The 14247-nt window shown below is 40.7% G+C and overlaps 1 protein-coding gene across 1 annotated transcript in view; it reads left to right on the top strand.

The window, feature by feature from the left end:
• The window catches only part of klf7b (Kruppel like factor 7b), a 64529-nt gene extending 50609 nt beyond the window's left edge, over positions 1–13920 (top strand). The window contains exon 4 of the mRNA XM_063498356.1: positions 5798–13920. Within this exon, the coding sequence (XP_063354426.1) occupies positions 5798–5849 (52 nt within the window). The 3' untranslated portion in view covers positions 5850–13920. The remainder of the gene's footprint in view (positions 1–5797) is intronic.
• The last annotated feature ends 327 nt before the right edge of the window (positions 13921–14247 follow it).

Raw genomic sequence — 14247 nt, 5'->3', positions numbered from 1 at the left:
TCAACGTTGGGAAAATGACACTATAAACCTTCTCGCAGAAGAGGTGAGATCACTGATGTAAGTGTATGAAAACTAAGATAATGTTTTAGTCTTTCACTAGTAGGTTAACAGTTTAGTACTAATACTATACTAAGCTAGGCTTGGACCTTGACTCTTGAGATCCATTTTTCCCAGCCTCAACAGTTTGCTAGCCAACCATATTTGCAACAGCTGGTACCTAAGGGCATGTTTAAGGTCTGAGCAGTAGCCTGTGATGGAACCATTTATATTAGTTCTTCCTATCAACTTTTGTTGTTGTTGTTGTTTGTTTGTTTTTTTAATTGCTATAGTTTCCAAAAAAGATGTTTCCAGTATGTAAAGTCATGATTATACTCCATTTTGGGCACAGACACAGATAGCTGGAGATATGACAGCTGAGCAGTCATTCCTGTTATGCTTCTGTGAAGTTCGCTTGAAATCCTCCACAGAGGGCGGATGAGTACTTGGTGCATTGTATATATAGAAAACAGACCCTCACGCTCACGTCTGATGATGAAATTTACATCATTTGGACATGAGTGGACCTCGGTGGATTCACGTATTCGAAAAGTATAACTGAGACCATTTAGCACATTGAATGTAGGCTAAATATATCACAGAGATACCTTATCAGAATCACTAAAATGATCAAAGTTGCATCTGGTAAGACAAGAGCTGCTAATGAGTTTTCTACTTTTCATCTTCACTGTCAAATGCAGGAAAAGTTGGCTACAGTATCACAGTGCTTTACTAAAATGACCTCTGAACATTGCTGGCTGTTACATCCAAAATAGTACGAAGTCAGGTCATTTTTTAAAAAGTTAATAAATAAATAACATGTTTTTCCTGCAATTACTGTAGATCTAAACTTTAACAAATTTTACCTTCTTTTATTACAAACAAGGGGGTAATAAGCACAAATATTAAATGCTGAAAAGAGATTTTAAAGGAACGTGAGCAGCTGTGTGCAAGAGGAGTTCAGGTGACAACAGGATAAAGTGTCAGGATGAAGATTCACGACTTTATTTTATAGCATCGTCAATTTAATGGTGAAATATGCTATAATGCTAAATTAAATCAGTTCCCAGAGGAATACATGTTAGTACTAACTTGTAGGTCATGTTATGTATTAAATTGTATTTTTTGTGTGTGTGTGTTGATCCTGCTTTACCAACTCATGTCTGATGTGGACAGAGGAAAACAAAAGAGAACCAGATGAAAGGGCGTACGCTTTAAACTAAAGTCTAAGTCTCCTGCTAGAAAACAACCAGGGATGTGTTTGTGAGTCTGTTGAGAGTCATCTTGTCACTGTTTTGTGTTTGCTTCTTAGAGGAGAGAGAGTGTGTGTGTTTGAAAGTGTGTGTGCTTACTCATGCTTCTGTGCTGGCAGTTAAATGGATTCTGGCTATTGGCAAGCAGGCTACAGCTAATTGAGTGGCACCAGATGCCAGCTCCACTTTAACATTCACTCTCTCTGAATGTGTATGCGCCTGTAATACCTTTCGAATGAAAGAAACACACGCACACATGCAAACTTTTGCCCTAGAGACAGTGTAATTGGCTGTTGTGGGTTCTCTCTAGTTAGGATTTTAGACATAAACCCCCCAGAAACCTGCTGGAAAGCTTCCTAATCCAGACTGAGAGCTGGGACTGTATTAGCTCTTTTCTGGCACATGCATAAATGCACAAACACAGTATGCAGACACCTCACACTCGCATGCATATTGAGCGCAAAGATGTTTAGATGCAAAGTCATATCGACTTGCATGAATATTTAAATGTCCGGGCGTATAAACGCAACACTTTTGACACACAATGGCGCAGACGTAAGCCGATTCAGTCATAAGCACAGCTGAGGCTCTACCTGAAGTGAGGGCTTTCAGTGCGTGAGGTAAGGGCGCCGTTCATCCGCACTGACGCAGATGTTTGCTGAGGCTCTCCAAAGTGAGTCATCAATGCAAAGCATGAACGGCCACATTGAAAAAATAGCAGCTGCTTTGATTAAAAGTCCTTGCCTTTAAATATAACTACAGACGTGGATTCAGACTCTTTGTGCAGCAGGCGCCGTGCATGTTTTCCATCTTTAGGTAAAAGTTTGAATTTGTCCAACACTTTCCTTTTTTCTTTTTCTCTTTGTTAATCTTAAAAAAAGTCACTGCCTTTCAGACCAGCTCGTCTTACTCGTGTTTTCACGTCTCCTTTTTTGGCTTTTTAGTGTTCAAATTACAAGGTTAACATAGCGAGGGCGCACCCTGATCTGTACAGTAGTGGACAAACACACACACAGACACAGACACACACATCTGTGGTGGGTGGAGCCAGCCAAATATTACCATGAGAATGGCAAGAAGTGGCAGGCATGGAGAGGTTAACATTAGCTAGAATGTTCAATCTGACACAATTTCTCCTGGGGAAACAGACACACATACACACGGCGGTCTGTTATTAATCCTGCCTAATCAAGCGGGGACCCCCCGATGTTTCCTTGGAGCTGGACAGAGGAGGTGGGGGGGGAAAAAGAGGAGGAGAAAGGGAGAAAGCAGAGTTTTGAGGAGGAAACAAGGGAGTGGGGGGTTACCAGCTGGTCCTGAGACTCCACCCCCCCAACATTGACAAAGTAACTTACATGGCCATCTGTCCAGCCACACACAGACACACACACACACACACAGACTGGTGCAGGTGTACAGTAGGTACCACACGGCGAGCTTAGAGCTGAGGGGAAACACTAGACCACAAAGCAACAAGGAGCAAAGTTCAGCTGCACACTCACTCCGCGCTAGATTTTAGGTGAATTAACAGCTGGTCCACGTATACAGAAAACCTACAGCAAAGAGCAAAAAACCAAAGAAAAGAAAAAAATACAAGAAGAAGTAGTCTTCTTCTGGCATGAGTTTAAAAGCTGACTTTTCTTTTCTTTTTTTAGACGTACACGTTTTGTTTCAACAGCATCCCAGCAACCTTGACTAAATGCGCACTGGTGCGTTGGTAAAGTCTGCAAGCAAAATTGAATCCTGTGGACTGAAAGGCCAAAACTAGAGAGAGAGAGAGAAAATGACTTTTATTAAAATCAACTTAGAAGGATCTCACACAGGAGCAGAGATGAAAAAGCAAAAGTGGCTGACAGATGGTGTGACTCAAACCAATCGTCAGAGGGATTTAATGACACCCAGTAGGAAGCGGCAGGTTTACGATTCTAGCGAATGCGGCTGGCATCTTATCCTAGTCAACCTGTTGTTGGCATCTCTCTGCATCAAACACTGTTGCTTCATGGAACAGTGTTTCTCTTATTTTCTTATTTTTTGTTGTTTTTACTGTCAAACCTTGAAGTAGAGATTATTATTTTATTAGAGCTGGGGAGCAGAGGTTTGTATGAGAAAACAGCAATATATGTAGAATGTATCACTCGCCCCTTAGTGAAAGTGTCTGATCACGTATTTTACTTTGAGCTGATTGGCTTTCAGTTCATATTGGGATCTTTTCGTTTTTTTGCTATTTTCATCTGGCTTTCTAGCAGCTTATCCAGCTCAAGGCAGCACACAACTTAGCGTCCTTCAAATGAGGTTTGCTGAAGAATCTAAAGGCTGAAATTCACAGAATAAATCTCAGCAGAAGCAGGTCGTGCTGCAGTTTAATGATTTGGGTGTTTGGCTGTGTCTGGTTGTCTCTATCTGGAACGAACAACAAACTACCTATACACACAACACACGCGTGCACACGCTCGCACAAAGAATAGGCTTGACTAATTAATAATGAATAAAGCCTCTGGCAAATTGAATTTTTAATTTTCTCATTTTAGTCTCGCCCACATTTTGTTTTGCCTTTCCTTTAGTCATATCGTTTGTGATTTGTTCTATACTGGATGTTCAACTTTAATGTCCTCGCAATTAATAAAGTACCGGCAATAAAATGAAAATACTTGTGACACTGTCACTTTAATATTATGAATCGCCAGCACCTGGTTTTGTGTCCCTCTCTTGCATCAGGTGCAGCCAGTACTGAGTTAAATGGTCCGGCATCAGAAAGCACTGCCAGCCTGTCTGCATTAGTGTCCATGTTCACGGTGCATATCTAATTAGTTTCTACAGTACTGTTTTACTCTGAGCTGGAGGACTGACTTCAGCTTCAGAGGTCTGGCTGTGATTTATGGCGGTGTTTGAGTCGCATTTAGGAAATCACCGAGGCTGGCTTGGCCTCTATTCATCTTTACATCATAGCTTCACTGGTGTGACCCGGTGAAGCGAGAGCGCTTAAATTCACCATGGTGTTGAAATGAAGTACTGTGCTTCTTTACTTGTAGATTTGTGGTTAAGTAGTAATCTAGCTCTCTTTCTTCTTCTCTTAGTCTGTGTCTCTCTGGTTGCATGTTGAAATCTTACTTTTACCTCTAATTCAGATGCGACTCTCTACAAAGAGCTTTTGGAGGTGTCAAAACCATGTTTTAAGAAAGTATCTATTTGAATTTATCCAGTTGACTGCAAAATGAATAGTTTGAAATTCAGTGTTTAGAACTGTACATGAAACCAATATTCATTCATTCATTTCTTGACCACTTATCCAGTTCAGGGTCATTGGGACTGGGGCCTGTTCCAAAGGTAATTCCTTCTTGGGTACATGTTTCTCCATCACCTTAAACAGACTTGGATAAACTGCAATAACACTGGTCAAGAGTTTTGTAAGTGTTAAATGCTAACATTTGCACAACAGTTGGTAAAGAAATGAAAAGAAAAAATGATTACTTCTATGTCGGAGAAAGCTGATGCTGATTTGTTGTTGAAAAAAAAAGAAAACGTCAAGAATTTTACAACTTAGAATAACGGAAAATTCACGTATTTTGAAATAACAATTATGTGTGATCATCAAAGTTGTTCTACTGATAAAATTATTTCCATCATTGGTGGAACACTGATAACTAATTCCATTGCTATTGTATATTCATACATTTGAAAAAGTGCCACAGGCCTGGCTAGTCATAGTAATAAAGATAACTTGGTACTTTGCATCATTGGTCACGTAGGACTGAAGTTCTAATACTGCACAGTAGAAAAACACAGGATAACACAGTAGAGGCTGGGTAGTTCTGCCAGTTTGGGTTTCAAGTATTCCTTGTAAATACACAGAAAAGTATTTTAGTGGACTTTGAGGTCTGTAGACTTGATGCTTTTCATTTGACGTCCTCACATCCCCTCTGCCATCATTGAAGAAACTTCCAAACCCTTAAATGCATCTCATAGAGACAAGCAGCACAGAGGCTTCTTAGAGCACAGAAATAAGTGTGTTCTTCCTCCCCCCTCTCTCTCTCTCCCCTCCTTATCCTTTCTGGGAGAAGCTGTAACCTAAGGAGGAGAAGCTAGCAGAGACATTAGCATAGTGGGGGTTATCATCAGGGTGCGAAACGTGTGGAGAGTTTCCAGCAAGTACACATTGCCAGTGGGAAGTTCAAGGAGCCTGTGATTATAGGGATTTTCCAAAAATTACACAGAGCCAGTGGGTATTTCAGGGCCCTGGGACTGTGGCTTATTCTCAGATAATAAACAGAGCCGGTGGCATCAATTAGCAACACTTGCCAACCTGATGCATTGTGGTTATTTTAGTGCGAATATACAACGAAAGAGGGCTAACTGAGCCTTTGCACAGCTGCACATTTGTCATTTATATAACTCGTTTTTTTATTCATTTTTAAAAATTCATCTTCTGCTTTGCCCAAGCTCTCATTTCACATGCATATTTTATGCTTTTCTTTGGATATTAAAAGGAACATTTCTATGTTTCTCCACAGGTGTTTCTCTAGGTCGGATCACCTGGCCTTGCACATGAAGAGGCACATCTGAAGGACAAGAAGAAAAGAAAAGAAAAGGAGCAGGAGGAGCACGAAGAGGAAGAGGAGGAGCAGAAGGAGAAATAGGAGGAGAGATAGGAGGACAGAAGGATGGGCAGCCATGCTATCGACTGCCTGCGTCATATCCCCCCCGCCGCCCCTCCCCCAATCCAAACACCAGTAGGCTCAAACAGCCATCGGGGGGAAAGTTGGGCAGGAGGAAAAAACGAGGAGTAGCTAGATTGTTGTTTTTCTTTAAAATTACACACTCACGTTTGCAATAGTAAACACTTCACACACACACCCGTCTTTGAATGCATCACCCCGGTGAACCCCGGACACTTTCATGCAGCTCTGGGGGCTTGGACACTGCCAGATCAACATGTACTCAACTTGCTTGACAAAACATTATACCGCCTTCTTTCTTTTTTTCTTTTTTTTTGAGACTTTCTCCGTAGTCAGTGTGTTAAACTTATCGAGTCACTTTGGATGAGCAGAAACTTTTAAATATCCATGTAGTCAGCTGTTAGTGCTTTACCGGCTTTTGAAATCAGATATTCGACTGTTTTTTCTTTTTCAGCTTTTTTGCTCTTTTCTTATCGACGTTTCTCATACACGGAACACACGGAACCATCACCTGCCGCAGTCAGCTCCAGTACTCATTGTGAAGAAAACAACAATGCCAAATCTGCAGGAGAGAGACTGTACGGATTGACTCCCAACACGGGTGACAATCGAACCCAGGGCCCGGGACACCGCTGGTGCGCCCACGGGGCCTCGGTCAGCGGGTGCCGCTGCAGCTCTCAGGCTCTCCTCCAGTGGGTGTTTTGCATCTCTCACCTTCACCGAGATGCCTGCCGCCTCCGCAGGCCATCTGACAGAAATGCGCAGCGACACTTTCTTCCCTTTTTTCTACTTAGAGGACGATAATTCTTCTTCTTATTGTTATTTAAAAAAAAAAAAAAGAATGACACTTTTTTTCTCTCTGTGAGGAAAAAAATGTCTTAAAACTCACAGCAATGTGTTTGAGAAGAAAAAAACTACAAAAAAAAAAAACTAAAAAAAAAATCTTTAAAAAAAGACTTTAACAGAATGTGTGGGATGAGAAGGAGAGCGTTGTTGGTCTTTATAATCCCCATGTGCACCGACTCTGCATCTGCAGACTGCAAGAAATCAGTGGATGAACAAACAACAGAATCACACAGACTCTCAGAAAAGGGGTTTGTGTCTGTGCTTTTTTTTTTTGGACTAAAATAAAAAGCAGAAAGTAGAGAGGTCTTCATTTGTGTGCTGCTCTTTCTGCCCTGTGACTCCCTGCAGCTGAAAAACAAAACCTTGTTATGACCTCTGTGGTCTCGTACTCTACAGCAGCCGGGCAGAGGATTGCTTAAAAACTGGAAATATGTTTCTTGGTTATTTGTTTTTCTTTCGTTTTTTTTTTTTCTTTTTCTTTTTCATTCTGATTCCGAAAGTCATCCTCGAGCGCTTTCACAGACTCTGAGATCTCATCTCCCTGGCAGCACTGCGGGGCGAGAATGGAAGCTCAAGAGCTGCTTTTTGGTTATTCACGTGGAACTAAAGATGCCAGCCGACCTTTGTGTGGTGGCTCTGAATAGACACGGTCACATCGACCCGTCAAATTTTGCCTGTTTCATATCCACTGACTGCACTGACTTTTTTTTTTTTAATTCTTTCCAATGTTATCTGTGCTTTTTCCTTTTTCTACGGCGAAAAAATAAGGATAAAAGGAACACAAAGGAAAAAAAAATCATAAAAGACTTGGAAAAAAAACAACACAAAAACAATTCTGTCTCTCTCTACACGCTGCATACAGAACAAGCACACATGCTCCGTCAACACACACACACTTACACTGCAGTTCTTACGCTCACGGCTCCTCTTGAGATAAGACTAATAAGATTTAGGAAAATAATTATTAAACTAATGAACAGAGTTGGGGGAAACAACACACACTGCATGGCAGGCTTTGTTGCAAACGCACACACTAGCTCATGAACACACATGCACGCACGCACGCACACTCTTCCTGGAATTATATGTTCTGCTCCCAAATCTTTTTTCACAGTAGGAATTTAGCAACTGTTGTTTAGCAGAAGAGTATCTTAGCTCTCGGCTGGAGGTAACAAATGATTCCAAATCCTTTGAAGTGAGAAATCAGCTTGTTCTCAGTTCCAACAATCACCCACATATCCCTCACTACAGCTTGTGCCTCTCATTTAATCAGCGTTTTTTCTGGTTTTTGGTCGTTTTTTTTTTACTTCAGAGACTTTGGTTACGTTGTTGGTTACAGTTGAGTCAGTGGTCAATGTTTTCATCGGAAATAATCATAAGCTGCGGCAGATCTGAAACATTAAACCAGCAGCAGGCGTGTAGTATTATTATTAAAGATGGTTTATGCTCGTGGGAAAAAGTGCTTCAAGATGACAAAATTGCCTGAAACGTTCAGGATAACCCCTGATGTAGCCTGAAAATTGAAGCTGTTAGCTAGACTGTTGGGGATGTCAAAGCATGATGTGCAGAAATTCCAGCTCTGGTTTTGATCTGGCAAATCAAATTTATTTTCCAACTTGATGGTACTGTGTAAAAACTATGTTATTTTTGACAAAATACTCAGCACCCACAACCATATAGATGCATCCGTTTCATGCTATTTGACTGATTTAACACACGCAGTAAGGTTTGAATCACCTGAGGTTCATAATGTGCAATGAAAACACTGACTTTTATCTGTGCCCTGAAAGTAATCACCAACAATTTTAATGTAAAAAAAACAGAAAAGAAAAAAAGATGGATCTGAGAAAACTGAGGTAAACGTGTGTCCACAATGCCTGCTTCCTTTGCTCAATAGTTGACGGGGAAAAAAATTAAATAAAAAAGAACAAATGCACTCCCCTTGCAATCGGGGCACTCGGCACCGACAGACGCTACCGCTGCATCCGCCCACCACCACCCACTGTATATGCCCCGCAGCACGTGCAAACAGTCCATTATTCACTGCTACTGACTGGGTGCAGTTGGGGTGAGGGTGCAGGTTCCTGAAGCTGGCAGGAGGTTTTCACATCCCAGTGTACCCAGTCATCGTGCCAGTTGGCTTCGCCAGCCTTCATTAGGTGAAACAGCGAAAACATTCCCCTCCGATGGGGAATGTTGGGGGGGGGTTATGGTGCAGCTTCGAACAATCGATACCAAAAACCTCCAGCGTGGAACTGCCCTTCAGCCACGGGCAGAGTCTCACCGCTCAGGAGAGATCAGTGGGAGACCGCCTCCATATGAATTCTGTGTATCTAGCGGCAGCTTTCACTATTAACTTTCTCTCTTTCTAAATATGACAAAGCAGCCCGTGTGGGAGGCGAATCCAGTGTTTCACTTTTGATTTCATTTGCCCCGTTTGCTGGTTTCCGTTACAGAAGCTGTGTCGATGGTCGTGTTCGTCGTTCTTGGATAATGCAAAGTCATGCCGTCGGCGTCGAGGCATGCAAAGAGGCCCTCCCATACAACGTACAATCATAGAGGGATCAGGATTGTAGCACTTTTGTGAGGCTTTTGATGGCATGAATGTGTTTATGTGTGCATGTATGTGTCCCTGTTAGGCATACTGTGATGGGAAGCAGTCATTCAGCAAAGAGGTTTATAACTGACTTTTTAAACTGGTAAACAAGTGTGCGGCTGTGTGAGGGAAGAACTGGTCGATGAATTTGCTGTTGGATTTTTTTCTTTGGTCAAAGCAATGGCTGACAATGTGTTTATTAGGGTTTTTTTTCTTTTTCTTTCCTTTTGACCCTCCAGTTATTCATTCATCCATGCATACAAGTCATTGAGCTTGATGACTTGCATCGCATTAAAGAGATACTAAGTCATGCCTTGCACTACACAGGTTTATCTTAAACCATGTAAAATCAGACTGCCTGACAGATTAGTTGGCATTCGGTTCAAATTATTTGGAAGACGGCTGTCGTTTATATGTTTATATGTAACTATAAAAAAACTAAAAAAAAAAAAAAAAAAATCAATTAGTGGTTTTTGTGCCTATTTATAAAAAATAGGAAGCAGCATTTTGCATTCATGCTAATTTAAACTTGACTTAAATTAATCTTTCACAAACTTTGAATTAAAAAATGCTAAAAAGCAAAAACATTGTGCTTAAAGGATTCTCTAAGAGGATTTGTCGCTTTGAGCACATTTCTGTGTTGGTTTTGAGCAGTTGTGCCACTCGCCACACAGGCAAAAAAGCTAAATTGTTTGTTACAAAAACAAAATTAAAGATTGTAGTGCTTGCCAGCATGAAGCGATTGCAACTCACAGTTCATCTCCTCGTAAATCATAACCCCTCCTGACATTTGACAGATCGCAAAGTCACTTCAGATACAAATTCACATTTCATTCCCTTCACGTCTGAGCCTGTCAAAGCAGGTTTTCTGTCACAGTGTTGCCCGGGTCTCCTGTCGTCTCTCAGGCTCCTCCAGGCCCGGCTAGCTGCCGTCCCACAGCTCTGATTAGCATTAACTCTCGGGTCCTCTTCTCAAGTTGCAGTTCAGCTAATGAGATAGCTCTGGGTCACAGGGAAATTTAGTGGTCTGGAGAAAGAGGAAAAAAAAAACAACAACAGGGACCTTGAGCCCGACTTACACCCAGTGGACACATTTGATGTAGAACAAACAGAAAGTCCTGTTAGCGCAGAGAAATATCAGGAGACGGTGAGATACTCACTGAAGAGGCTGAACTTTCATGGAAAAAAACAGATTAAAAAAAATCATTTACCTACATGAATATCCAGATCATTAAATCAGCCATTGCATTTTATCTCATGGATTACAGATAAAATAAATTACCATTTATCTGCAAAGTCCCAACAGATATTTAATCCACTCCACGTCCCCCGATCCTCCCCCGTGGTTCACAGTTAGTGCCATTCTAATTTTCCTCTCTCCCTCCATCCTCACCCCATCTCTCCCTTTCTGTCCACAGCAGTTGTCCATGCACTATCAGCTGCGGGAATGCTGAATGCACACTTTACACGTTTTGCCCAAAGATTTGCATATCTGCAAGTTAACTGCTGTGAATGTAGTAGATGTAGTGGAAAGAGCTGAGATGCAGAGGTGCAGAAAAGGAGTGATGGATGGACGGTGGGAGGAGAGGGACTGTTGATCTTACATAACCGTTCCTGTTAAAGCTTAATTACTGGTATGCTCCAACGCTTCATGCTTCATAACATTCTCGGTCCTCTCGTCTACTGTCAGCTGGAGCCGAACTCATTGTTCACAAATGTAAAATAACGTTTTCATGGTCTTATAGGGTGCCTGGTATAGTGGCGCTAGCAGCTTAAGCAGGAGTGAAGTAGCTTTAGTTTAAGTTAGCTTCTTAGCACACTGCAGATAGCACTGTCAAGTCTCATTTCAAAGTCAAGGTGGGCTTGAGTCTTTGGGAATGTTTAACCATTATATAAGCAACTTCAGACAGGTTTTCCATTCCCTTTCATTAAATGGATAGAGTTTAGGGAGAATCTGGAGAATTTGCTGAAGGTGGTTTCACACTGAAGGAAGAGTCTGAATCTTGTTAGCTCTCTAAAAGCCTTGGTTATGTTAACGGGAATAAACCTTTTCTCTGACAAAGAAAATTTACTAATTCTAAATTTAGTGACCTGAAATTCAGTTTTAGATGATTAGCCTGTTAATGCTGTTTAAATTAAGTGTAAGCTTTTTCAGTAAGAGAGCAATAGCTATGTATATAGCTAGTATTCGCTGGCTAAATAGCTAGCTAGCATTAGCTATATATAATACTAGTGCTTTTATACCAAAAAGCACTAGCTATATAAAAACATATGTAGCTAGAGAACTAGCTTGCGAGCACTGATTATGTACAAGTGTAAAAGCATAAAAGCAGACCAGAGAAAAAGGCATCAAACCCAGTGTGAAAACAACCTTCAGACATTCTCTGTAGCCACAGTTAGTTGTTTAGACACAGTCCTTTGAGGGATAAGGCTTCAGTTTTCACAGTTTTCCACCATATCGTCCTGATGAAGGATTGTCACTTCTGGCAGCTTTTGTAAATAGCGTGAGATCTTTCATGCAGACCGCTCTGTCTGTAATTAACCATATGTGGCGAACAGCATCGCTCAGACATTTCAGCGTTTCTATAGATCTGCTTTAGTTCTTGCAAACATTGCACTACATGATCATACTTAGCTATTGCACTCTTCATGTGCGCGCACTGCTAGCATAGTCTGTTGGAGCACTCTGTCAAATATCCACTTAACATTTGTTACATGACCAGGATGCACATGGCCACCAAGAACTATTTTCCACAGGTCACCTTGCAGCAGATCAGACTGACATATCTGCTTAAAACTCCAGTTAAATGCCTTTTTCATCACTCTTTCTCTGGAGGAATATGTCGTACTCTTAAAACACTCAGTCATGCTGTGACTTGGTTGAACTTTCTTGGTATCAGTGGCATCCCAGAGTGACGCTGTCTGTAACTACTGTGTTTGTCCATGCTTGATGTGTCAGTATATAAGAGATTCACAGATCTTAACCCTTCTCCTTGTGTCTGTATGTTTCACTTCACCTACACCAAACCCTCTCTACCAAAACCACAACCATCAGAGCCCTCTGGGACCCAACACGCTCATAGATATCCAGCTGTTCTGAGAAGTATTCTCAAGAGCTATGCAGCTTGGGATCCCCAAGCAGTTCTTTGGTGAGACTGCAATAACTTTTCAACTTTACCAGCTTAATGTCCTCACTGGGTACAGTTTTTTGTTTTTTTTTTCAAATGACCCATCCTTGTAGGTGCTTTACACACTCTGTCAGTTCATCTGCTCAGTTGGCCTGATGCCTGATGCTTTTAGTTAACAGACTCCTTCTTGGAGTCTGTCCTGTTCTGTCAGTATGTATGTGGCAAAAGGATTGGTACCAAAGAATTAGGTTTCTCTGTGCTATATTGTTATGGGAAATAGTGCCCTGTCACAGCCAAGGTAATATTTGTTTCACTGACTAACAAGTTTGCGTTGAAATATTTGATTTTTGGCACATTATGTTTTTTTAGGATATCAAAATGTTTAGTCCAGAATGGCTATTGTCTGTTTAAAAAAATTTAAAAATGTTATTTTATGACAATTTTATGCAATCAGATGCAATCTATACAATCTTTATTTTAGTTACAGTCACTTTTGAAGACTTCCCATCAACATTTCAGTCTACAAAAGTCTATAGCTTTAGCAGTCTATCAACCGTATTCCTTAGAGATTACATTTCTGAAATAGTACAGCAAAATGATTTTGAAGGAAATATAACGTAATTGTTAAAATGATGCAATCATGCTGCCAGGCAACCTAAAATCTTAGGTCAAGTGCCAGACAGAAGACTTATGTAATTTAGGTTTAACCTTAGCTTTCAGAAAAGATCTTACTTGTTCAAAGTGACTGTGTATTTATATGCCTTTGTTGTAAGTAACATGGTAGAAATGACATGCACTTTTCAAGTATTACCGTCCACGCTAACAGAAAGTTTATTTGGTTCCAATCCTTGTGCCACATATCGTGTGGCCAATCCAATATTTGTATTAACTGTAAGTGGTATTTCAGCACCTTTGTATGACCCACTGTGTGTACTCAAACCACAGCTGTTGAGGGATCCCACTTATATATTTTCTGGGATGAATGGACATGTAGAAAAGTGAATTAAGACAAGCAGATGTGTTTTCACCATCACGACATCCTTCTCACCTGCCCTGCAAGGGCTCTGTAACTCCGTTCATATCAACCTTGGATCCATGACCCTTCACTCCACCCCGCCCTCCTCTCTTCTCTCACTGTCACCTCTGTTGAGTTGAGTTTCTTTTCCGTTCTCTTGTTTTACTTACGATTTTTTGCTGTACAAAGTGTTTAAAATATTATTTGTATTATATGATGTTAGTATGGTAATGTTCTTTATTAAGGAAGAAGAAAATTTATTTTTGTTACTGGTCTGTTTCATAATTCTTTTCTAAATTGGTATTGTAAGATATCTATGCAAGAACTGTTAAGTGGAGCATTTTTATTTAAGAATGTAATATGTGTAATAAATGGTAGAATCTGCTTTTGGCTCTTTTCGGTTTTGTTCAGTCAAACCTCACATAAGCGTTTAACATTAATGAAGACGATTCAAAGCAAAAAGTGATCCCATCTGGTGAAGTTCAAATTAAAATGAAAAATACGGCACCTGAAATTTATCACGTTATTTGCATGCTGTTACCGGTGCCTGGAAATGTTTGGTCCTCTCCCAACACACCTGGTTAAAAGACAAACACAGTGATACTTGATGCAGGATTCAGCATGAATACACATTAATGTTGCTGTTTAATTAGAGTGGTTATTATTGTTGTAATGACAAATATACTGAACAATCTTTTCT

The sequence above is a fragment of the Pelmatolapia mariae genome, linkage group LG16_19 (genome assembly GCF_036321145.2).
Source record: "Pelmatolapia mariae isolate MD_Pm_ZW linkage group LG16_19, Pm_UMD_F_2, whole genome shotgun sequence".
NCBI classification, from domain to species: Eukaryota; Metazoa; Chordata; class Actinopteri; order Cichliformes; family Cichlidae; genus Pelmatolapia; species Pelmatolapia mariae.
This window is presented reverse-complemented; position numbering and strand designations above follow the sequence as displayed.